Source organism: Chlorocebus sabaeus, chromosome 29 (assembly GCF_047675955.1).
Source record: "Chlorocebus sabaeus isolate Y175 chromosome 29, mChlSab1.0.hap1, whole genome shotgun sequence".
Taxonomy (NCBI): Eukaryota; Metazoa; Chordata; class Mammalia; order Primates; family Cercopithecidae; genus Chlorocebus; species Chlorocebus sabaeus.
The window spans coordinates 4954382-4976873 of NC_132932.1; the positions used below are offsets into that span (position 1 = coordinate 4954382).

Here is a 22492-nt window from a genome sequence, read left to right on the forward strand (position 1 = left end):
CAGTTTATAACGTGGACTGTGTGCAGGCAGGATGGTGTCTGTCAACCCTGGAAGCAGGACTTGCAGCTTTATTTGCATCACGAATCATGTCAGCATGTATGTTCGTATGCCATGTGTGTGCATATGCCTTGGCTATAAAATGCTTTGATTTTCTTTCTTTCTTTCTTTTTAAATTATCTTCCATGAGCAATAGTATGTGGGTAAGAAGGGCATAGTTTGGAGAGGGGTAAAAGGGAAAACATACTTTGTCTTGGTCGCTGCCCGGGAAGTCTGCTCTGACAGTATGAACAGTGTTATTTTCAGCTCTACCAGAGCCCAGGTTTTGCTCTGAGTCCTCTTAGACATACTCCAGGGAGATGAGTGCTGCTCAGGACAGTCGACATATCACAGTCCCAGCATTCAGCAGGACTTTAATGGCAATCACAACCCTGTCCCCCTTCATTCTCTGTCCCTCTGAGTCTGGGGAGTGTGAACAGGTGCCCACCAGGAGCGAGGGAGGTCCCATGGTGAGACATGACTCTTTATAGAGGAGTAAAACCTAAAGAAAGCATCTCTCACCAGAACAGGAGGGTATGTTCATTCACTGAACACTAGCTGTATCCCAGGTATAGCACTAGGACTCAGGAGGGGCCGTTCACCTTGGTTCAGCCATCACTCCCAGGGTAGGCCACTCTGTTCACTCCCCAGGACCCCCTTCTCTGAAGCTGGAGAACCAGCTGTGAGCCTTACATGCTCTTGGGAGCATGGCCTCCTGCCCAGCCACCCTAGTTTCTCCTCCTGGCAACCATTTACGAAGCACAAGAATGTTCAGGTGCCCAGCTGTGATCTGCCGAGAACCCCTGAAATCTATATCATGGTGTCCATTTGCATATGAAGATGCTGGGCTCAGAGAGGGGGCATTCTTGTCCCTTTTCCCATGCCCTCAGCTGCCCTCCCCATGTTGAGGTACCCCAGCCCCACTGAAACAAGCAAGGAGGAAGCTGGTCTTTGTTGGCATTCCTGTCGAATCATCCTGTGTGTGTGACACAGGCCAGACCCCCACTTCCTTAGACAGTTGTTGGCCCAGCTAAAACGTGTGCAAGGAAGGTGCTGAGTTTGGAATAGGATCTGCATTGCTCTCACTGTGAAACTGATTCTCAAAGTTTAGGCAAATCGGCTACTGGAGCCCTGTGGTGGGTGGGTGTGACTTTCCTATTCCTGCCGTAACAAATTATCGCAAACTTAGCAGCTTAAAACAGCACAAATTGATATCTCATGGTCCTGTAGGCCGGAAGTCCAGGAGTTTCAACCAAGTCTCTGCTTTGAGTCTTGCAAGGCCGAGGCCAAGGTGCTGGCAGGGCTGTGGTTCCTTCTGGAGGCTCCAGGGAGAGTCTGTTTCCTTGCCCACTTGGGCTGTTGGCAGTGTTGGCAAAACTCAGGTCCCTGTGGTTCTGGGACTGAATTTCCCGTTTCCTTGTTGGCTGTCAGCTGGGGCCCATTCTCAGCCTCTAGAGGCCACCCACATTCTTTGGCTTGCTCCTCAACTCCCTCTTCAATGCCAGCAGCAGTGGGTCCAGTCCTAATGCTTCCTCTCTCTGACAGCCTTGCTGCCTTCCTCTTCCAAGGTGAAGGGGCCTGTGGTGGCACCAGGTCTACTCAGAGAATCCAGGATCATCTTCCTGCTTTAAGGCTGGCTGGCTACCAACCTTAACTCCATCTGCAAAGCTCATCGGAATAACACCAGGGGACAAAGATGATGGGGGCCACAATCCCACCTAGTACAGCTGAACCCACACAGGCTGAACTCCCCAGCACCTGCTTCCCATTTCAGTCCAAAGGGAGATACACATCAGCCTGAGCGGTAGTGAGGTCCAGAATCCATCCCACACCCAGCCTGGACCAGTGCCTCCGAGGAGGGCAGGCAGAGCCCCCAGCTAGCAGTACCTGCCTTGTTGCCCTGCGCAGCAGGCCTTGGGAGGTCAAGAACATGCCAGGTTGATCTGCTTCTTCAGAAGGACATCCTGGTGGAGGACCCTACTTATGACCTGCTGGCTAAAGGCAGAAACTCTCTCTCAGCCACCTGGGTACCTCCAGCTGCTCTGAAGTCAGGGGGTGACTTAGGGGTCACTAGCGTGGACTCTGATGGTCTTGCCATGGGTATTCTTGGGTGTTGGTGACAGGGCACAAAGTCCAGCAGACCCAAGGAGGAGGACTTGTGGGGTGCTTCTTGGTTTCATGTTGTTTTACCATTTTTTCCACATGAGCTTCTGCAGTAGAGAGGGAACCAGCTGATCTATTATTATCAAAGCTTATGGTCTGTGCTCCCAGCTGGCCTCCTTGTCCCTATCTGTCTTCCTGCAAAGTGATTTAGCAGGGAGCACCAGATGTTGTGGAAACCTGTGGTTGCTGAGAGATGCATTTGCCTAACACCTTATTTGTTCCTGGGACCCAGGGTCACGCTCGCCAGTTAGAGGCATCTGAAGTAGCCTTGCCTTCTCCAGAGAGTGAATTAGCCTGTCTGCCATCACCGCCTCACTGTGCTTGTCTCTCTCCAGGTCACCACTGATCTGCGTCAGCGCTGTACCGATGGCCACACCGGGACCTCAGTCTCTGCCCCCATGGTGGCTGGCATCATCGCCTTGGCTCTAGAAGCAAAGTAAGTTCCCACTTTCCTTTTTTTTAAAAAAAGAAAAAGTTCATATTGTGGTAAAATACATATAACATTTGCCATTTTCACCATGTTGAAGTGGACAGCTCAGTGGCATTAAGCACATTTGCTGAGTTGTATGCCCTGTTCCACCATCCCTCCCCCAGAGCTTTGTCTTCTTCCCAGGCTGAAACCCTATGCCTGCAGCCCAGGTTAGTCAGCTCAGGCTGCCGTAACAGAGTCCCACGGACTGGGCAGCTCAAACAATAGAAATTTAGTTTCTCAAAGTTCTGGAGCCTGGAATTCCTGGATCAAGGTGTCAGCAGGGTTGGTGTCTTCTTGGCTTGCAGAAAGCTGACTTCTCCCCTTCTGCTGTGTCGTCTTTTTATAAGGACACTGGTCGTATTGGATTAGGGCCCACCCTAATAATCTCATTTTATGTTAATTACCTTTTTAAAGGCTTTATCTCCAAATATAATCATATTCTGAGGTACTGGGGTCTAAGATTTCGATGAATAAATTTTGGAGGGGACATAGTTCAGCCTATAACACTCCCCATTGACCCCCACCTTAGCCTCTGGCAACCACCATTCTACTTTCTGTCTCTATGAATTTGACTACTTTAGGTGCCTCATGTAAGTGGAATCACACAGGATTTGTCCTTTTGTGCCTGGCTTATTTCACTTAACATAATGTCTTTAAGGTTCACCCATTTGTAGTACGTATCAAAATTTCCTTCCTTCTTTTAGGCCATCCTGATGGGCGTGAAGTGGTTTCTTCCTTAAAGCCCAAGTCTCCTAGCTTTTGTAGGACACGGGGGCTGGTTGGGCCAGAGCCCAAGGCCTGCCTCTGATTCTGCACCTCACACCAAGATCACACTTTAGGTTGCTCTAGCTTCTTTTTAGGAACTTTCACTTGTAAATTGACAATCAAGAAAAACTCTTGAGTTGTGTATGTGTCGTTGGTTCAGAAAGAAAAGCAAGTTAACTGCACATGCAATCACAGGGTCAAAACCAAATTGTACTTTAGTCATCACAACTGGCAGAGAACAAACTAGCCCTCTGCAGTAGCCATCTGTTGTAGATGAGTTTTTAAATAACTCAAAAAGAATGGTTGGGATGCCTAAATGCTTGTAATTACGTATGTTTGCGTGTGGATTTGCACAAGACAAACTGAGCATAACACTCAAATGCTACCAATTTAACGAAGAAACAGTTTGATATTTTTAATTTCCAGGCCAAAATGTTAGCTTCTGTGTCCTGAGGCTCTTTTTAAAAATTCTAAGTAATTAGTTGTTTGTGTGGAAACTCAAATTTGCATACTCTACCCTTCTTTGCGCTGTATTTTCCTCCATTCCTTATTGGAAACATGCAAAGAGCTAAATAGAAAACAAACCCTGCTTTGGGACATGTTGTCCCCTTAAACTTGGTCAGTGGGCACATGAAAGCTCAGACGATCGTCTTCCTCATCATTTTAGCTCCTCCTCTGAAGTATACAGGTTGCGAATCAGGCAAACGTCATTTGGAGCAATGTCAATCTAAAGCATTTTACACCTACAGGATTGGTCAGGGAAGGAACAGTTGATGTCTGGGAATTTGAAAGCCTGTGTTGAGCAGATCTGCAGCTTGGGATGGCTCTCGCCTGTTCTGGTTGGCCTCAGGACTGCCTTCTGTCTCTGTTCACTACTGCTGTGGAAGGAATTGGGGCAAAGCCAGATGGTTCTGGGTAGAGATGCTCCCTGAGAGTCTGGGGAGGGCCCCCAGACAGCGTGCAGCCAGAATGAAGGAAGACCCACACATGTTGGAATTCTGCAAAGGGAGTCCAATGGTTTTGGGACAGTCTTGGTACTTTTCAAACATCCCTTCTTCATCAAAAAACATTTTCAACATCATCTCTTAGACATATTTTCCGTGCAGTTATATTTGTGATTTTATTGCTAGAGTCAAAAATAGAATAGATTTTTTCATAAGAAAATGGTTCCAAATTTTCTCACTCCCTGGACCCATTCTGTCCTCCACTCCAAAGGTCATGCTTCCCGGCACCTAAATTCAAGATTTCCAGGAGGACTGGCTATAGCCATCTTTGAGTAGGCCGTGCTGACACACAGCAGTAACTTGCCAGGTTGCACGGGCAGCATGGGGTGTGGCCATGTCAGCACTGTCTAAACTCCAAAGCCTGCACCTGTGACCTCTCCACCAGGGTGCGTGGCCATGGGCTACTTGAGGCCTCAGAATCCTCCCCTAACAGTGTGGTTGGTGTGTGGGCTGCAGGAAGGCAGTGGATGCAGGAGGAGAACAGGTGTGCCTGGCAGGGAAAGGCCTGGAGACTGGGCCACTGGACATGGATGGGGAGAGACAGCAAGGAAGCCAGTGACCAGCCAGGAGCAGCAAGAACACGTTGGAGAAATCAGGGGAGGCCAGAGCTGGAGCCTGGAGAGTGTGAGCCCAGGGAAGGAGTGTACCCCAAGACTTAATGCCATGGGTGAGCTTCTCGTAGGAAAACAGGCAAAGAGGGGGCAAAGAGCAGCCGCCATAGGAAATAGTATAGCACTTCCTTAAAAAAATTAAACAGACTCCCCAGACGATCCAGCAATCTCACTTGTGAGTGTATATCCAGAATTGAAAGCAGGGACTCGGGTAGATATTGGCACAGCCATGTTCATGGCAGCATGGTTCGCAACAGCTGAAAGGTGGGAGCAACCCGAGTGTCCATGATGGAGGAAGAGATAAGTGAAGTGTGCTCTGTACACACCATGGAATATCATTCAGCCTTAAAAGGAAGGAGATTCTGATACAGGTTATGATAAGGTCCCTCAACGATATTGTGCTAAGGGAAATAAGACAAATCCTGTGTGGTTCCACTTACATGAGGACCTGGAGCCGTCAAACTCATAGAGACACAAAGTAGCATGGTGGCTGTCAGGGGCTGGAGAAGGGGAGCAATGGGGACTGAGTGTCCCATGGGACAGAGTTTCAGTTTGGGGGTGGTGAGAAGTTCTGGAGATGGATGTGGCGGTAGCAGAGCAATGTGAATGTACTTAGTGCTACTGAGCTGTACATTTACAAATGGTTGAAATGGTAAATTTTGTGTTCTGTACATCTTCACACACCCATACACAGAGTTGGCCACTGGAGAGATACCTGTGACATCCAAGCAGGCTCCATCAGGGAGGGCAAAGCAACTGGGCACTTCAGCACTCTCTCTTCTGCATCCCCAGTCCCCCTCAGCTGCAGCAGCTCCCCCGAATTTACTTTGTCCATGTTCCTAGGGTCATATTCCCCGAGGCAGCACATGTAGCATGGCGTGCATTCCTAGTAAACATGCAACAAGACAAACGTGGGGCTTGTGCTTCTGGTCACCTCCATCCCAATGAGCCCTGGAAAGATGGTCTGGAAAGAAAGAGTTTGTGTTTGTGATATTAGGGAGTGAGAGCCTTGGACTCGAGAGATGCTCATTTATTCTTGGTTAATTTTCTGATTGAGTGGAAAGTCCTAGGTAGGCATCCATTTAATCGACTAAAAAAGGAATAAAAGATCCATAAGTATTTATCTATCAAATTGCGGCTGGAACCATGAGCCCATACATCTTTCTTTTCACTCAGCTGTTTGATAGGGCAAAAATATATTCCTTTTATTACTGATCACATGTAGGTGTTATCTTTACCATGTTTTAAAGCAGCCTTGCAGAAAGCTTGTATGTTCAAATATCCAGATTCCATAGCAATTAATACTGATTAGAAGAAAGGAACAATGCTCTTATTTTATACTACTCTCACACTATATTTCATCGAATCCAAGATGCCATAAAGTTGTAAGATGCACCCTTTTTATGTACCACAGAAACCAGAAGTGCTGCCAATTGTACAATACATCCATATCTCTTAGAATTTTTGTAACTATTGAAGAGTTCTTTTAGGCTGAGAGTTATTTAGACCCGAAAATGACACTGTGAATAGGCAGGACCAAGTTCAGCACCTCCAGGCAATGTAATCCATTCCTGGTTGCTGTGGGCAAAGGGGCTTATAAGAGGTATCAGATCATAAGATGGATCTGGATTTCAGAGATGTTAAAAAAAAAAAAAAAAAAAAAAAAAGGGTGGGTCAGGTATGGTGGCTCACACCTGTAATCCTAACACTTTGGGAAGCCAAAGCAGGAGGATTGCTTGAACCCAGGAATTTGAGACCAGCCTGGGCAACATAGCAAGACCTCGTCTCTACAAAAAATGTAAAAATTAGCTGGGTGTGGTGGTGCACACCTGTAGTCCCAGCCACTTGGGAGGCTGAAGTAGGAAGATTGCTTGAGCCCAGAAGGTTGAGGTTGCAGCAAACCAAGATCACACCACTGCACTGCAGCCTGGGCAACAGGGCGAGACCCTGTCTCACACACAAAAAGCAAGCGTGAGCACATGTGTTTTAGAATTTTTTAAAAAATCATCTGTGTATTTACCTACATTAGTGGCATGTTATATTCTTTTGATGAAACATTTCTACTTCCCCAAAGTGAATATTTTATAAATTTAGAATGATACACTAAAATCTTGAATTATAATCTACAGCCAGTGGGTCCACACAGGATGGAATCTCGGCCAATCATGGTTTGAACATACTCTTAGGCACTTTTGCTTATTATGGTGAAGAATAGCCCCAAGTAGTTGATAAACATTTACTATTATGTGTATTTTCAGAATTTCCCATATGGCTGTGTGTAAATTCAAGCAGAGCTTGGCAGCAAGGCTAGGCTTTTAATGCTTATGAATTTTAGGTCACCCATTGAACCTTTTTTCTCCTTGGGATTTAGTTGCTGGAAACTTGTTTACAAAGAGATGGTGAAATAAACCCTTGCCAAGGAATGCAATCCTTAGCCCGAGGGGCTTGCTCAAGTTCGGACAAGGGTTGGCTCCCGACCTCCTACCTCTGAGTGGCTTGTGTTGCTGCTGTTGTTGATCTGTATGGACTCTAGGGTGTGTTGTGTCATTGCAGCGGCCAGTTAACCTGGAGGGACGTCCAGCACCTGCTAGTGAAGACATCCCGGCCGGCCCACCTGAAAGCGAGCGACTGGAAAGTGAACGGCGCGGGTCATAAAGGTGCGGCAATGACGTTCTAGTGGACCATTGGGTGATCCTGGAATGGATAGGAAGAGGTGTTATGAATTCCTTAAAAGGAATCTCCAAATAGCATTAATTGTTATTATTAATTGTGTGTCACAAGAGTTTAAACACATGCACAGCTATTTAAGAAAAGTATCCTGGAAGCTCACACTGACATTATGGAAGAACCCTCAGGTCACAAGAGTCTAGAGTCTCCTAAACTTTATAACTTTTGCCACACCCCGACACCACCTATACCAATATTTACTCATAGTTCTCTTTAAGCCAGTAGCAATGATGTGTGCCTATAGTCCCAGCTACTAGGGAAGTTGAGGCAGGAGGATTGCCTGAGCCCAGGAATTTGAGTCTAGCCTGGACAACACAGCAGGACTCCATCTCTTAAAAATTACTGCCTTCACTATTTTTTTTTTTTGACATAAAGAATTGTATTTTAAAAGGAAGTTCTACTACATCTAGTTAATCATAGGTTTGATATGTAGTTATGTATTTTTTCTAATGTGCATTAAAACAAATCCATAATTATTAAAATAAATGTTGTTTGTTTGTGTGCCACCTAAGGGCAACTTGCATCCTTAGCCCTGAGTAGCTCTGTGATTTTGAAACTTGCCTTCAGTTTCTCATCTGTACAATGAGGACAATAAGATAGTTTTGTAAGTTACTTTCTAACTATAAAACTTCTGTTGGCCAGCCCCTATGTTATAGAAATAAATCATAGGACAGTGGGGCCTCTACCCTCAGCCCAGCCTGGTACAGACCTAGGTACCATGAAATCAACCCGTGGTCAGGGCTTGATTAAACCAACTATCTGCAGCCTTTGAAGCAGGTAATTATAGGACAGTGCCACTGGCTTTGTTTGCCTGACTTCTTTTTTTTTCTTTTCTTTTCTTTTTTTTTTTTTTGAGACAGAGTCTCGCCTTGTCGCCCAAGCTGGAGTGCAATGGCACAATCTCGGCTCACTGCAACCTTTGCCTCCTGTGTTCAAACAATTTTCCTTCAAGTAATCCCTCCTGAGTAGCTGGGATTGCAGGTACCTGCCACCATGCCCAGCTAATTTTTGTAATTTTAGTAGAGATGGGGTTTCACCATGTTGGCCAGGCTGATCTCGAATTTCTGACCTCATGATCCACCTGCCTTGGCCTCCCAAAGTGCTGTGATTACAGGCATGAGCCACTGTGCCCGACCTGTTTACCTGACTTTTTATCAGGTATACTGAAAAATATTTCATTTGGCCATAGTATTTATGTTAGGGAGGAATTTTTTTTTTTTTTTTAACCTTTTCTGAAGCTCAGGTCTAACTAATTTGACACCAAGTCTGATACTACTATCTGTAAAGTACAGGTCAAGCATACTTACTCTAAGTGCCAAGGGACATTCCTTTTAGTAAGGAGGCCATTGACTGGGCCTAGTTGATCTTTGTTTTGCGGGAATGTTGGTGGTAGTGGTGTGCTGTAACAAGAGCTGACCTACATTTCAATTTTGGTCTAACTAAATAGGAAAATAGATTGTATCTAGTTCTTGACCTTGCCTCTTAAATTAAACTTTGAAAATCCCCTGCCCTGGCCAAATTAAATACTGGACCGGGCCAGTTTGCAAGCCTGTCTCCGTGCTGTGCCATGCTGCTTTCCCGGAATGCTCTGGGAACTCAGCAGGGAAAGAAAATGGCAAAAAAAGATAAGCACAGCCTTGTGTTTCTGCATTTTGGGCACGTGGTAATTGTGTGAACCAAGAGGTCTCCGATTTTGTTTCTCTTGTCTAAGATTCAGGGAGCGTAGACACTGACAAGCCCTTTTTATGTAAAGAAACCTGTCCTTGTCTCAAAAAAAGAGGTCCTAGACCTTCTCAGCACTTCTTCTCTGTACCAAAACGGGACATGCTTCCTGACCCACACTCCTAAATTAAACAGAAGGAGTTGGGTTCAGAGAGAGAGAAGCAGCTGGGACCTTTGAGCAACCCTCAGAGGGACCCGTCCTGCAGCCTGGGACCCCGAGGAGACCTCGAGTGTTATAGTCCATCTGTCCTCCATGGGGCCCAGCAGATGCAAGAGCCAGCCTTGCTCCCTTCCTGGGCAAGGCAGGAGAGCCTGGCTCTGACGGGCCTGTCTTTTCAGTTAGCCATTTCTATGGATTTGGTTTGGTGGACGCAGAAGCTCTCGTTGTGGAGGCAAAGAAGTGGACAGCGGTGCCATCGCAGCACATGTGTGTGGCCGCCTCGGACAAGAGACCCAGGTAAGGCTCTGCTGTGTTATCAGTGACTTCTCAGGCATGTGGATTTGGAGCTGACTCTGCTGTAAGGTGTGGCTGGAGGTGTTTACACATGCATTCTGTGCACATGTGCATGTACACGGTGCATGCCTGCACATGTCTGCAATTTCTCTTGTGGATCGTACAGCTGGGAAAGGAATCACTTCTTAAGCCATTACTGTTTTGAGGCCTCTTCCCCTTCCGTAGCAGATTGCTCCATGACAAGGGGTCAGTTCCTCAGCCTGATCACTCAGCCTATTATTGGAAATTCTTACCCATGTTTAGCATATTAGACCAAGTCAGGGATCTGCTCCTCCCAGAAGGGTAAAATGAGGAGTAGCTACAAGTGTCCTTTCTGTCACCACCTGCTAGAGGTTGCAGCTGTAGTCCCAGCCCAGCCTAACCAGCCCTGGGAGCCTGCACTGTGAATCCACCTGGCCTGGGCAGGAGCGTCTGGGTCAGCCCCTTCTCTGCTGTGGGTTGTGGGGGTTCTGCTTATTATACACAGTCGTAGCATCTTTGTGTGGCTTTTATCTGGCCCTGTACAACCTTCTTCAGCCTTAAGCGCTGGGATTTTTTTAACAAGGCTTGAGCAGAAGGGCCCTGGCTTCATCTCTCTCCCATGAGCAGGGCACACCCAGAATTTCTCTTTGGAATTTTTCTAAATCTGTTATGTTTGTTCGTTGATTGATTGATTGATCGATTGAGACCGAGTTTTGCTCTTGTTGCCCAGGCCAGAGTACAGTGGCATGATCCTGGCTCATTGCAACCTCCGCCTCCTGTGTTCAAGCCATCCTCCTGCCTCAGCCCCCCGAGTAGCTGGGATTACAGGCTCCCGCCACCATCCCCAGCTAATTTTTTTGTATTTTTAGGAGAGACAAGGTTTCACCATGTTGGCCAGGCTGGTCTGACCTCAGATGATCCACCCACCTCAGCCTCCCAAAGTGCTGGGATTACAGACATGAGCCACCATGCCTGGCCAAAATTTTTATTTTTTAAAAAAATCAGCCATAAGGTAAATCAGAAAGCAAGAACCCTACCCCACTAGGAGAGGAAATCAGGTCATTCCAATTCTGTCATCACAGCGGTTCTTTTAAGGAGAACGGTGTTTCTCTGGGCCTTGTATCTGATGCAGAATGGAGTGCATTTTTCCCGTAACTGCTTGTTCCATTTGGAAAACGTGTGTTTGAAAAAGAAGTGATGCGATGATAAAGAATGATATGTTGCTTTATCAGCAAATACAGATCACTCTCTAGATGCCTCTTCCTTGAATATGCTTAACTCTTATAATACACTCTTTTGCCACAAATAGTTGAGGAAAATGTTCCTGGTGGAAGGGCTTGCGTGTGGTAGGAATGCAGAGAGTATGTGTTGGCTGAGCAGCTGGATGAACAGCCACAGAGGGATCTTTTGAAAAATTACCTTTTTCTCCCATGGCTAATTGCACACTGACTGCTGAGTGATCACTCCAGGCCCCAACAGGTCAGCCGGCCACCCGACAAGCCTCAGTCTTGACTTCTTAAGGCATCAGTTTCTCTGAGGAGCCTTAGACTGTCAAATTTGAAAACAGGGGGAGAGTCTCTGAGATAAAGGAGGTTGTGCCTTCCCTGTCTTTGTTTGTTGGAAAATGCCTGCGGCCTGGACCCTCAAAGGCTAGGTGAGGGAGGTGGGCTCCTGGGTCTGGTTGCTGACCCGGGGGCTGCCCTCTGCCCCGGCGCCTCCGCCGGTGTCCCGTCAGGGCGGCTCCTGAATGAAGCATTCTTCTCCTGCCAGAAATCGTTTTAAGATGGCAGAGTGGTGCCTAGGTGGCGAGTGGTTGTTTTTATTTTTATTTTATTTTGTTTTTTAAGTGAAAGCACACGGAGTCTAGACAGCACGGGTTGAGGGAACCCGCCGTAACATACAGTGTAACATTGTTCCTGTCCTTTGAGGAAAGTAAGGACCCTCCAAACTCCAAGAGAGGAGAAGAATCAGACTTCTGTTTCTAAAGAAAAGTCATCTTTACCTTTAGCAGTTTCAGACTCTTTCTGGAATATTCAGCCAGCCTACCGTCTCACACCGCTTGCTTATCAAACCACTTGCTTAACTCCGTAATGTGGTTGTTGCAGAGGACATAAGGGTCTCCAGAGAGAGTGGTGTGACCAAGCAGAGTTCGATACCTCACATCCACTGGTAGGTCTCCCCTCCTGGCAGGGAGCTTCAGCCAGCTCTGCCCCTGAACCTGCCTGCCTGCCTGCCTGTCGGGGTCATCTGCACCTGAGCTGCGAGTATCCCCACGGCTATGCAAGTTTTCCCCATCGGGGTTCCCAGCTGCTAGGATCACGTGGCTGAAAATGAAAAGGAAATGTTCCCACACAGCCATTTTCCCATCTTATTCTAACTGCCCCCTCTCCACACACATTTCTGGGTCCAGCTGTCTACTCTCTTGGCCTCATTCTGGTTTCTTCCTCTCATGGTGGAATCCTAGGACTTTCTGAATGTCCTGAACCTGCCCTCAGCTGCTTCCTGTGGTGAAGAGCAGAACAAGAGGGAAGACAGAGAGGGGGTGTGTATGCCTCTTTATACACCCATCTCTTGTGCACTGCGTGCACTGCGTGGGATATGGTGACTGTCTTTTCTCTTGAACAGGAGAGGATGCTACCCTGGTGTGACCAAAGGTCAGACAACTGTGTTCACTGGATGTTAAGTACAGGAGTCCTCTAGATGGGTCATATGTCCACACCTGCCAGGTCTATGGTAATGTCACCCATGGTCCTGAGGGAGAGGGGCTGGGGTGTTCACATGTCCACCCCTCTGGTCACGCACAGGGGCAGGAACGAATATCCCGGGCACCTCTCTCTACCCCCAGCCCTGGGCTGGGATGTGATCATGGTTCAGGGAGACTGTCCTCATGGCAATGACTGACAGGAAGAGCCAAATGGGCCACCCCTTCTGCACATCCCTCCTGTGCACCCAGCCTGTGCTCCCAGACTAGCGTTGCATCCAGTGCCCCCGAATGACTGCACAGAGCTCGTGCCTCATCAGCTGTGGTGTCCCCCTGCTGAGCTGCTGTCTCCAACGCTGCCCCAGTGGCTGGCATCACAGCCCCTGCCTGCCCCTGAGTCATGCTCAGGCCCAAAGGCACAGAAAGTCCATCAGCACAGCACAGTGAGGGCTGCAGAGGAAGGAGCTGGGGCCATGATGCCAGACCCACCAGACGCAGTCCTTTCAGGAGGCAGCTCCGTCACTTAAAAAAAGGCCATCCGTGGTGTGAAAAGGACTAGCCAAAACGGGACCCCAAGTGATACTCTGGCTTTTCTCATCTGGACGTTGCACATTTGGGGACTGTGGGGTTTGAGCCAGTCTCTGTCTGGATCCACCTGAAAAATAAGAAGAAGTCCCTGGAAGGGTAGAGAAAATGAAGAGAGAGGGGACCTCAGGTAGGGCTGGGCCTGTGTGAGAATCAAAGAGCCAGGCCCCCTGCTCCGAGGCACCATGGGATTGTGCTGGGCAGTCTCTTTACTGCCTGGTGTTTACCCTACCCTAGAACAGTCTGAGCCCCAGAACCGAGGTACTGATGTCTGAACCACCTCTGCAGGAGCCCATGTGGGGTAGGGCCCATCATAGGCAGCTTCCAGGAAATGCTAAATCTACATGCAGAGGCGAGAGGAAATCACTTGAACTGAATGACAGCTACTGTTAGCAAAAGAGAGTGACTTGCTAGTGTCCTCCAGGATAGCACTGGATGAAAGTGCGAGCTGTGCCTGGGCCTCTGTTGTGATCGTCAAACTCGTAGACCAGAGGCATGTGACCTACTCCTGGGCACAAATGGTTTCCTTCTGTTTAGAGCTTTTGTCAATTAAACGAAGGTACATAGGATCATGACCAGTGGCATCTGCCTGTGCAAAATGATGTTAAAATCTGTGTGTATTAAATAGAGGGATAAAGCTGATATTTTTATAGCTTTTCTTTCAATGAAAAAGAAAATTAAGCTTAGTATTATTCCAACGAATGAAATAGAGGCCCAAATATTAAATATTCTGTTTAACTCTTGATTTTTCTAGCCAGTACTTCTGTCACTGCTTTGAAAATCCAGGCACCTGGGAAACAATTTGTGATATGCATGACTCCCACCTCAATGCTGGGAAGACCACAACAACAGGGTCTTTTAAGCCAACACAAAGCAATAAGAACTTACCTGCACATCTTTAGTTTTTGCTGGTTTGGAAGGTTACTGTCCAGACAGAGCTTACAGTTTAGTTTGGCCTGTCTTTTAAAGAACTCTCTCACACACTCACACCCACACAAGACACTTCAGACCCGAAAGCCAATGCATTGCTTTGACTATCAAGGATTATCTGTAAAGCAGATAATCTTTTTATAGATGTTCAGGAATTAACTCTGGATTATCCACATATTACCTACTTTTCTGGAATTTCGTTAAACTAGACTGCATATGGTGGTCATTTTAAAACAACTCTGTTTATAAAGACGTATGGCTGTGGATGAGAGATAATGGATTGTGATTATAAAGGCACTTACTGTGTGCCAGGCATTGCTCTAAGCACTTTACATAAAAATCCCCAATAAACATACGAGGTTAGAGTACTATCTTTATCCCCATTTTATAGAGGAAGAAATGGAGGCACAAAGGAGTTAGGAACTTAGGCCCAGAGTTGGGGTACTGCAGGGTTGACCTGCTACCGCAGGCTGCTTGTCTCCAGAGTCCACCTTGCCCCTCTCGGTAGGAACTCGGGCAATACCGAGCCAAGTAGAGCAACCTGCCCACCCGTTAGAAGACCTCCCTCCTTGACTTCTGTGCCAGGAGCTAGCTGGGCACACCACCTGCAGGGATGATAAAGCACCCTGACCCTGGCTGCCTAGAAGTTCCTCCAGCCTTGGCCAGGTGCCAGTGCCTAAGAGCACAGCTGCTGGTGGCTCAACTGCGGCAGGTCAGCTAGGCAAGCAGGTGAGGCCAGGAGCCCAGCAGTCTGATGGAGTGCCTGTGCGGATCAGACACAGGTCAGCCGAGCTCCCTGCTGTGCTCAAGCACACAGCCTGATTTGACATCTTTTTAGGAAGCCAAAAGCCCTTCCTTTCTTTGGGTTGTCTCAGAACTATGCAGATTTCTGCCACTCTCACATCCCCTCCTCACCTTACCCAGCCTCTCCCTCCAGGGCATTTGACCTCTGTGCATACCTGGGTACCACAGGAGGCCCTTACTTCTGGTCTCTCCTCTTGGGCCATTGTTATATAGAGCATGCCTGGGTGTCCTCAGAAAACGTGGAGTGCTGTGCAGTCCTGCCCTGGGGGTAACCATACTGGGCCCACAACATTTTTCCTGCCTCCTGGTACCCCTTGTAGCTGCGAGCAAACTTAACCAGCTGGCTGTGTTCCTGCAGCCCTTGCCCTTCCTGTCTTAGTTTTGAAGCAAACTTGTTTCCCCCAGATTGTAAAGGCTGCTAGTTCTAAAATTAGGATTTGAATTTGAATACAGTTGATTCTCCCTATTCATGGTACTATTCTACAAAGTCACCACGAACACTGAATTAGCAAATACTGAAGCATTGTTCCTAGGAGAGATACAGGGTTAAGTTCCTGTGAGCCTCTGGTCACATTTTTGCCAGTCTATCAGTACAGACCCTGTTTTATGTGTATGTGTTTAAAGGCAGCTTATTTAACATAGATTATTTATCCATTAACTTTAGACTCACAGATGACAGCACTAGCCCTCATTGCTGGAACAAAGCTTGTCTTACACATATGTTTTCTCCTTAAGGCACATCTCAGCTTTCTCATGCTCAGTGATACTAGATAGTGCTTCAGCACTGCACTTGGGGCCATTTCAAACAGTGAATTCACCAACAGAAAAGCACAGCTAGGCATGGTGGTTTACACCTGTAGTCTCAGCTACTTGGGAGGCTGAGGTGGGAGGATCACTTGAGCCCAGGAGTTCAAGGCTCTAGTGAGCTAGGATTGCACCACTGCACTCCAGCTTGGGTGACAGAGTGAGACCCTGTCTCTAAAAAACAAAAAACAGCACAAAACTGTGAAAAATGTGGCACTAAATACACTGTGAAACAGACACTTGTTTTTATTTGAGATGGAGTCTCACTCCGTTACCCAGGCTGGAATGCAGTGGCATGATCTCGGCTCACTGCAACCTCCACCTCCCAGGTTCAAGCAATGGTCTTGCCTCATCCTCCTGAGTAGCTGGGATGATAGGCACATGCCACCACACCTGGCTAATTTTGTATTTTTAGTAGAGATGGGCTTTCGCCATGTTGGCCAGGCTGGTCTCAAACTCCTGACCTCCAGTGATCTGCCCACCTCAGCCTCTCAAAGTTCTGGGATTACAGCCGTGAGCCACCACGCCTGGCTGGAAATGGACACTTGTTTATGGTATGAGAGCTGCACCAACAGGCAATGTTGCCTTGTTTGACCTCAGCTGGGAGTGTGCTTGTTGAGGGTAAGACTCATATCTTACCACTCTGCACGCATCGGATACACGTGACACCAAAGTGCCACAAGTGTTGGTTTGGGGGATACAAATAAATGCTAGCCACTAGGTGAATATGCAAATACAGCATCTGTGAGTAATGAGGATTGACTGTATATTTTATTGTCTTTTTTACTCCCCTTCAGGTTGAATTGTAGACTGTTAGAATTGGAAGGCATCTTTAAAGCCAGCTAATTTAGTCCCCTCATTTAATATAGAAGAAAAAGTATGCTATAAATTTAAGCATTACATATTAAAGCACCTTATGGCCCAATTAATTGTGGACAGCATTGTGTAAGTTAATGTACTGGATTAGCTTTTTTTTTTTTTTAGTTAAATTTTATTTCTCGCCTAAGTGATGTGCTATGGTTTGATCATCAAACGTAATTTTGGCCAGGCGCAGTGACTCACGCCTGTAATCCCAGCACTTTGGGAGGCCGAGACCAGTGGATCTTCTAAGGTCAGGAGTTCGAGACCAGCCTGGCCAACATGGGGAAACCCCATCTCTATTAAAAATACAAAAATTGGCCAGGCATGGTGGCGCGGGCCTGTAATCCCAGCTACTCAGGAGTCTGAGGCAGGAGAATTGCTTGAACCCAGGAGGCAGAGGTTACAGTGAGCCAAGGTCGCCCCACTGCACTCCAGCCTGGGGACAGAGTGAGACTCCATCTCAAAAAAAAAAAAAGTAATTTCATCTGAGGAAAATTCTCAGGCTGAACCCATATGAATAAGGAAGCCCACAGATAGAATGAAGCAGCTTACCTCAGAGCCTAAAGGCCATCTTGTTGAAAGCATGCATCCTGGAACACAGGTCTGAGAAGTGACTTAGAAGCCTCTTGCCACCCTCACAAAGGCACTCTGTGCCCTCCGACAGACCTGCTGGCTTTCCTATTGCTTTATTTAGCAAGTCTGTCCCAATTAACTCTTGCCGCTCCACTTACTCCCATTAGCAAGTCTGTGAAAGGGTTTCTTGGGTGACCTTCTGCTGTAATGGGCCTCAGTTCTTTAGCCTCTCCTCCCCAAGCCAGGTGCCAGCGCAGCAGCTGGCAGGATGCTGCCAACTCCTGATTCTGGAGGGTCTCTCAACATGGCCCTAGAACAGTCATGGGCCCAGTGAGGAACAAAACAAGTGCTTTGTGCAAGGATCCAGGTCGGCCCGGGAAGCCAAGCTGGGGAGAGGGCTTCAAGGAGGGATTGAGAATCCTGACGTGGAGTAACTTCCCAGGTAGAACAGGAAAAGTGGGGAGCTGGAGGCGGAGGGTTTCAGCCCATGTCCCGCCTTCCTGTTTCCCCTGGCACTCGGTTCCTTGAAAATATTTATTTTTGCTCTTAGATAGTATTATGCATTGGAAAAAAAAAATAGGAAGAGACCAACATATCTGTGGTCTGGAGTTCCTAGGAAGTCAGCAGGATGGCTACTGTTGGTAGGCCTTCACCTCCTCAGGAGAAGGGAGCGGTTGGAGGGCATTGAGGATAAATGGAGATCATCTGAAGTACCAGAGTAATTAACGTTCAAATGTGGCTCCATGGCACGTGGTATCTGCTGTCATTAGAGATCTTTTCCAAGTCTGGCCATCTCCCTGGCTTCAACAACGCTCGGTCTCCAGGCAGGTCTTGCAGGATCATTTAACTCTTTGGAATCCTTTAGGGTCCTAGGAAGATGGCTTTATGTACATAGACCACAATTTCAGAAGTTAATAGCAGAAGACACTTTTCAGTTATTTTGGGAACTTTAAGATCTTTCTAAATCAATTTTCATCATTAAAGTACAATGTAGCTGTATTCATGTGACAGTGATCATCTCTGCACATTGTTTAACTTAAAAAATAAATTACTTGGCAGTCGACTTGCATTTTCAGTGTTACCTTAGAAATAACTGTAGAGTGGAGAACCACTTCTGTTTTTTTCATTGACTGTTCTACTTTCTGTTTTGCAGTTAATTTTTTAAAGTGATGACTTTTGATAGGTGGCTTCCTTATTTTCTTCCTGGAGTTTCTATCTGAAATACAGAAAATTTTGAGCACAATGATCATGAAACATTTTGAAGCCTCCTCTTTTATTTCTCTTTCTAATAAAAGCACTCTAATTTGGGATGGTAGGTTAATGGTTTCAATAGCAACCACAGAAATAAAATGTGTCAGGAGCTAACTGCATGTCAGGAAGGTGGCAGCATGCCCTCCTGTAGTAGCTGTCCTGGGCTTCCGCGCTGCCCCACAACTTAGAGGAATTAGGAGTCCTGGTGGCCTGTTACTGAGCAATTTAGCAGTTAAGAGATTTCACATAAAAACTAATTGTTACAGTTAGCCTTGTTCCAGGAGGCTGCTCAGCTTCTAGCCCCCAGGTGAAGGTGAAGGTAAGGGCTTGGCTTTGAAAACCAAACCAAGTGAGGCCATTAACTCCTGTAGAAGCTGGGTGCTCCGGCCCCCAGCCAGTCTCCCTGCAGGCAGCAGCAGCAGCAGCGGGGCTGGCGAAGGATCACACCCAACCCAGCCTTCTTTACGCAGTGGCTGGAGTCCCTTAGCAGGAATAAAAAAGTTAGACGCAAGAGACTTTCATATTCTGAGATGATTTACTCTGTGGGTGGGGCTCAGGGTGGCGGGGGCAGGTGAGGGGTGGGGCTTGGTTGTCTTTTACTTTTACCCTGCTCCTGTTCTCTCATCCCTGTGCCTTATCAATGGGATTAAAGTTTCTTCACAAGGATTCCAGGTCTATTTCTAGAGCCGATTGATCACTTCCCCTGCCATTGAGCAATTGGTTGGAGTGTGGGGACAGTGTCTTCAACTTGGTTAAGGCTTTTGTTTCTGTTTCCCGTTGATCTTGCTATTCAGCACTGGAAAAGTATTGAAGTGTGAGAGTGTAGGGTTATTCCTGGTTCTTGGGGTTGACTGGGAGCTACATTTGGAAGCCCCAGGGGAGCACTGAGTAAGTCTGCTGGCCTAGGTGTTTCTTCCACACCTTGCTTCTCCCCAACACACCCACATTGCATTCTTAGTGTGGGGTGAAGGGGGGACACTCACCTGGAGATACATATGGGCCCTGCAGGGCCTGGAACTCTCCAGAGCCTTCTGTTGTGTTCTGCATCTACCGCAGTGGGGGCTGCTAACCAGTAAACACCAGCAGTAAAACTTGGGAGAAGGCAGTGAAGGAAGTCAGCATCTCTAAATCAATTTATGGTGCATGCAAAGCATGTTTTCAAATATTTACAGAGTCTCCGAGGGAATTACGTCACTGTTTATAACTGTTTTGATTGCTTTTTATGACTCAGGCCCAGTAGAGCCAAGCAATGTAATTCCTGAGAGGCTCTGAGCAGAATGCCTTGTGCCTCCCGGGAGGAGAGTCCAGGCATAATGGGAAAAGCGCTGCCCATAATAAGCTGAGCGCCAGTCGTGTGGTAGGGAATTATTAATGTGCTGCTGGGTGGTGGTTGGTCTGCACCAAAGAATGCCGTATTTCTTCAGCTGCAGATCAGTGGGGTGGGTGGGGGGCTCAAGTTCAAGGAGGCGTGAACTCTAGTGGCCTGGAATCAGCAGGATGGTCCAGCCTGGACACAGGAGCAGCCTTGGGGTACAGATTTTGTGTCTGCTTGGTCTGGGGAGTATGTCAGAAAATTCTAGTAGAAAGGAGTCTTGAATGATTGAGGCTTTGTTTTTATCCTCAGATTCCATCCCATATGGTAAAGCTGCCCTGAGTTTGTAAAGGGAACCATCGTCCATTTCCATTACAGGGCAGGAAAGTGAGGGGACCCTGACTTTCTGCAGGAGAGTTGGGAGCACACGAGCTTGGCACCCTCGACCTGCATGAGAGGACAGACCCCAAGCTGTGTGCTTGACTGTGGGTCCACACGAGCTTCCATTGGAGGCAGCAAGGCAACGAGGCAGCGAAGCCTTGAGGCGGAGGTGTGGGCTCTGGGGCCCCAACTCCCAGATCCTCCCCCTATTAGCTGCACCTTGGATGTAGTCCTTAATTCCCTCTGGATTAAATGGGTTAATCCTTGGAAGTTCTCAGGCTGGTGCCTTATGCTCAGTGCACAGTCAGCTTGGGAAATGTTTGCTGGTTGCTGTTATTTAGCATTGTGACTTCTCTTTTCAATGCTAGTCTTTGAAACAAAGTAGTGGGTTTTTTTTTTTAATTTTTGTTTATTAAAACATTTAATTATTTTTATATATTTAGGGGGTCCAAGGACAGGTTTCTTATATGTACATATTGCAATGTGGTGAGGTCTGGCCTTTTAGTGTACCTGTCTCCATAGAGGTCGTACTAGGGCAACTGAGAAATGAGCTGGCCAAATGCCACCAAGGAGAAGCTGCCTTCTGGTCACCAAAGAGGGTCCAACCTTGGGGACATTCACCCAAGTCTGCCCAATAACCCATGTTTTATTTTATTTTATTTTATATTTTATTTTATTTTATTTTATTTTATTTTGTTTTGTTTTTGAGATGGAGTCTTGCTCTGTCTCCTAGGCTGGAGTGCAGTGGTGCAATCTAGGCTTACTGCAACCTCCACCTCCTGAGTTCAAGCGATTCTCCTGTCTCAGCCTCCCAAGTAGCTGGGATTACAGACGCCTGCCACCATACCCAGCTATTTTTTTGTATTTTTAGTAGAGACAGGGTTTCACCATATTCTGGTCTCGAACTCCTGACCTTGTGATCTCTCCTCCCCCTCCCCCACTTTGTATGAGACAGAGTAATTGACTCAGCAGCAGTGCAAGGCAGACAGGGCCATTGTCCAGAGGAATGGGGCCTGTGCCGTGCACCCCACAGCACTGCCCAGCAGCCTAGTCTCTCCGCAGTAGGCAAGCTGGAGTGGTGGCAGCAGGCGTTGACCTTGGCCTCCCAAAGTGCTGGGATCACAGGCGTGAGCCACCATGCCCAGCCGAACCCATCTTTTAAATTTCTTTGAGCAAATTCCAGAGGCATAAATGTCTTCAGGACAGGTGATAAAATTCACAGTGGAGCATCCGTGTGAGGCATTCAGAGGCTGCTGCGGCTCCCTGGGGCCCCCAGGGCCCTGAGGCTGCAGTGGGAACGGGGTGGACAGGTGCTGGAGCCCCTGGCTGTGTGAGTGAGACTTCATGATTTTGGTGCCAAGTGCTGAGCCCTCCCTCCTCCCCCAGGAGCATCCCCTTAGTGCAGGTGCTGCGGACTACGGCCCTGACCAGTGCCTGCGCGGAGCACTCGGACCAGCGGGTGATCTACTTGGAGCACGTGGTGGTTCGCATCTCCATCTCGCACCCACGCCGAGGAGACCTCCAGATCTACCTGATTTCTCCCTCGGGAACCAAGTCTCAACTTTTGGCAAAGAGGTAAGGTGAGACAGGTGTGGGGATGGGGGCTGGGGCTTCCCGAGATTTACACTGCACGAGAGCTTCTGTCCAGTCTTGGACCCACAGTGTCTCTGCAAGGCCCTCTGGCATGTGGGGGCTCCCGCTGGTTCTGCTGGTAGCTTCCTTTCTCTTGAAGACCCTCGCATGTAGGCCCCACAAACCTTAAAAGTTGCTCCCTGAAACCTTGCCTTCCAAAAGGTCCTGCAAAACTTTCCTTTTCAGAAAAAAGTGACAAAAGAGTTGTTGTTTCATTTTGTTTTGTTGTTTAGTGGAGGGATTTGTAGAATTCTGGCTATGCTTTCATTGCTTAGAAGTGCATTGAAGGTCATTTTTATCCTATTCAATTGGCCTTTGAATTGAGCGTGTGTAGCATAGGGAGCATTGTTTATCCCCCTGCCAGCTCTCCCACCCAGTTGTGGGCTGCCCCGCAGAACCTGCACTGGCAGGGGCCTGTCCCAGGAAGATAGACAGGCTCGGATGGTGTGCAGGGAAGGTGCCCCCAGGCTGCTCTCTGCCAACTTCTCTTGCACTCAGGGGCTAGGAATTCCAAAGCTTTGTACATGGGTTTTGGGAGGCTATGGAGTCATTTCTTTAGCAAACTTAGAAACAAGGGAAAACACAGTGATGCAAATATATGATTTACAGGTAATTAGAATGTAGGTGTTTATGGGAACTTAGGGGGGCCAGGGTATTGTGGTACCTTTCTGTCTCTTTCTAGC

General features: G+C 47.5%; 1 protein-coding gene across 3 annotated transcripts in view; it reads left to right on the plus strand.

The window, feature by feature from the left end:
- PCSK6 (proprotein convertase subtilisin/kexin type 6) overlaps positions 1 to 22492 on the plus strand; it is a 192332-nt gene that overhangs the window by 97111 nt on the left and 72729 nt on the right. For all 3 annotated transcript variants that reach the window (XM_007990588.3, XM_007990589.3, XM_073012963.1), the window contains exons 9-12: positions 2535 to 2635; positions 7605 to 7708; positions 9840 to 9957; positions 21564 to 21752. In XM_007990588.3, the coding sequence (XP_007988779.1) occupies positions 2535 to 2635; positions 7605 to 7708; positions 9840 to 9957; positions 21564 to 21752 (512 nt within the window). The remainder of the gene's footprint in view (positions 1 to 2534; positions 2636 to 7604; positions 7709 to 9839; positions 9958 to 21563; positions 21753 to 22492) is intronic.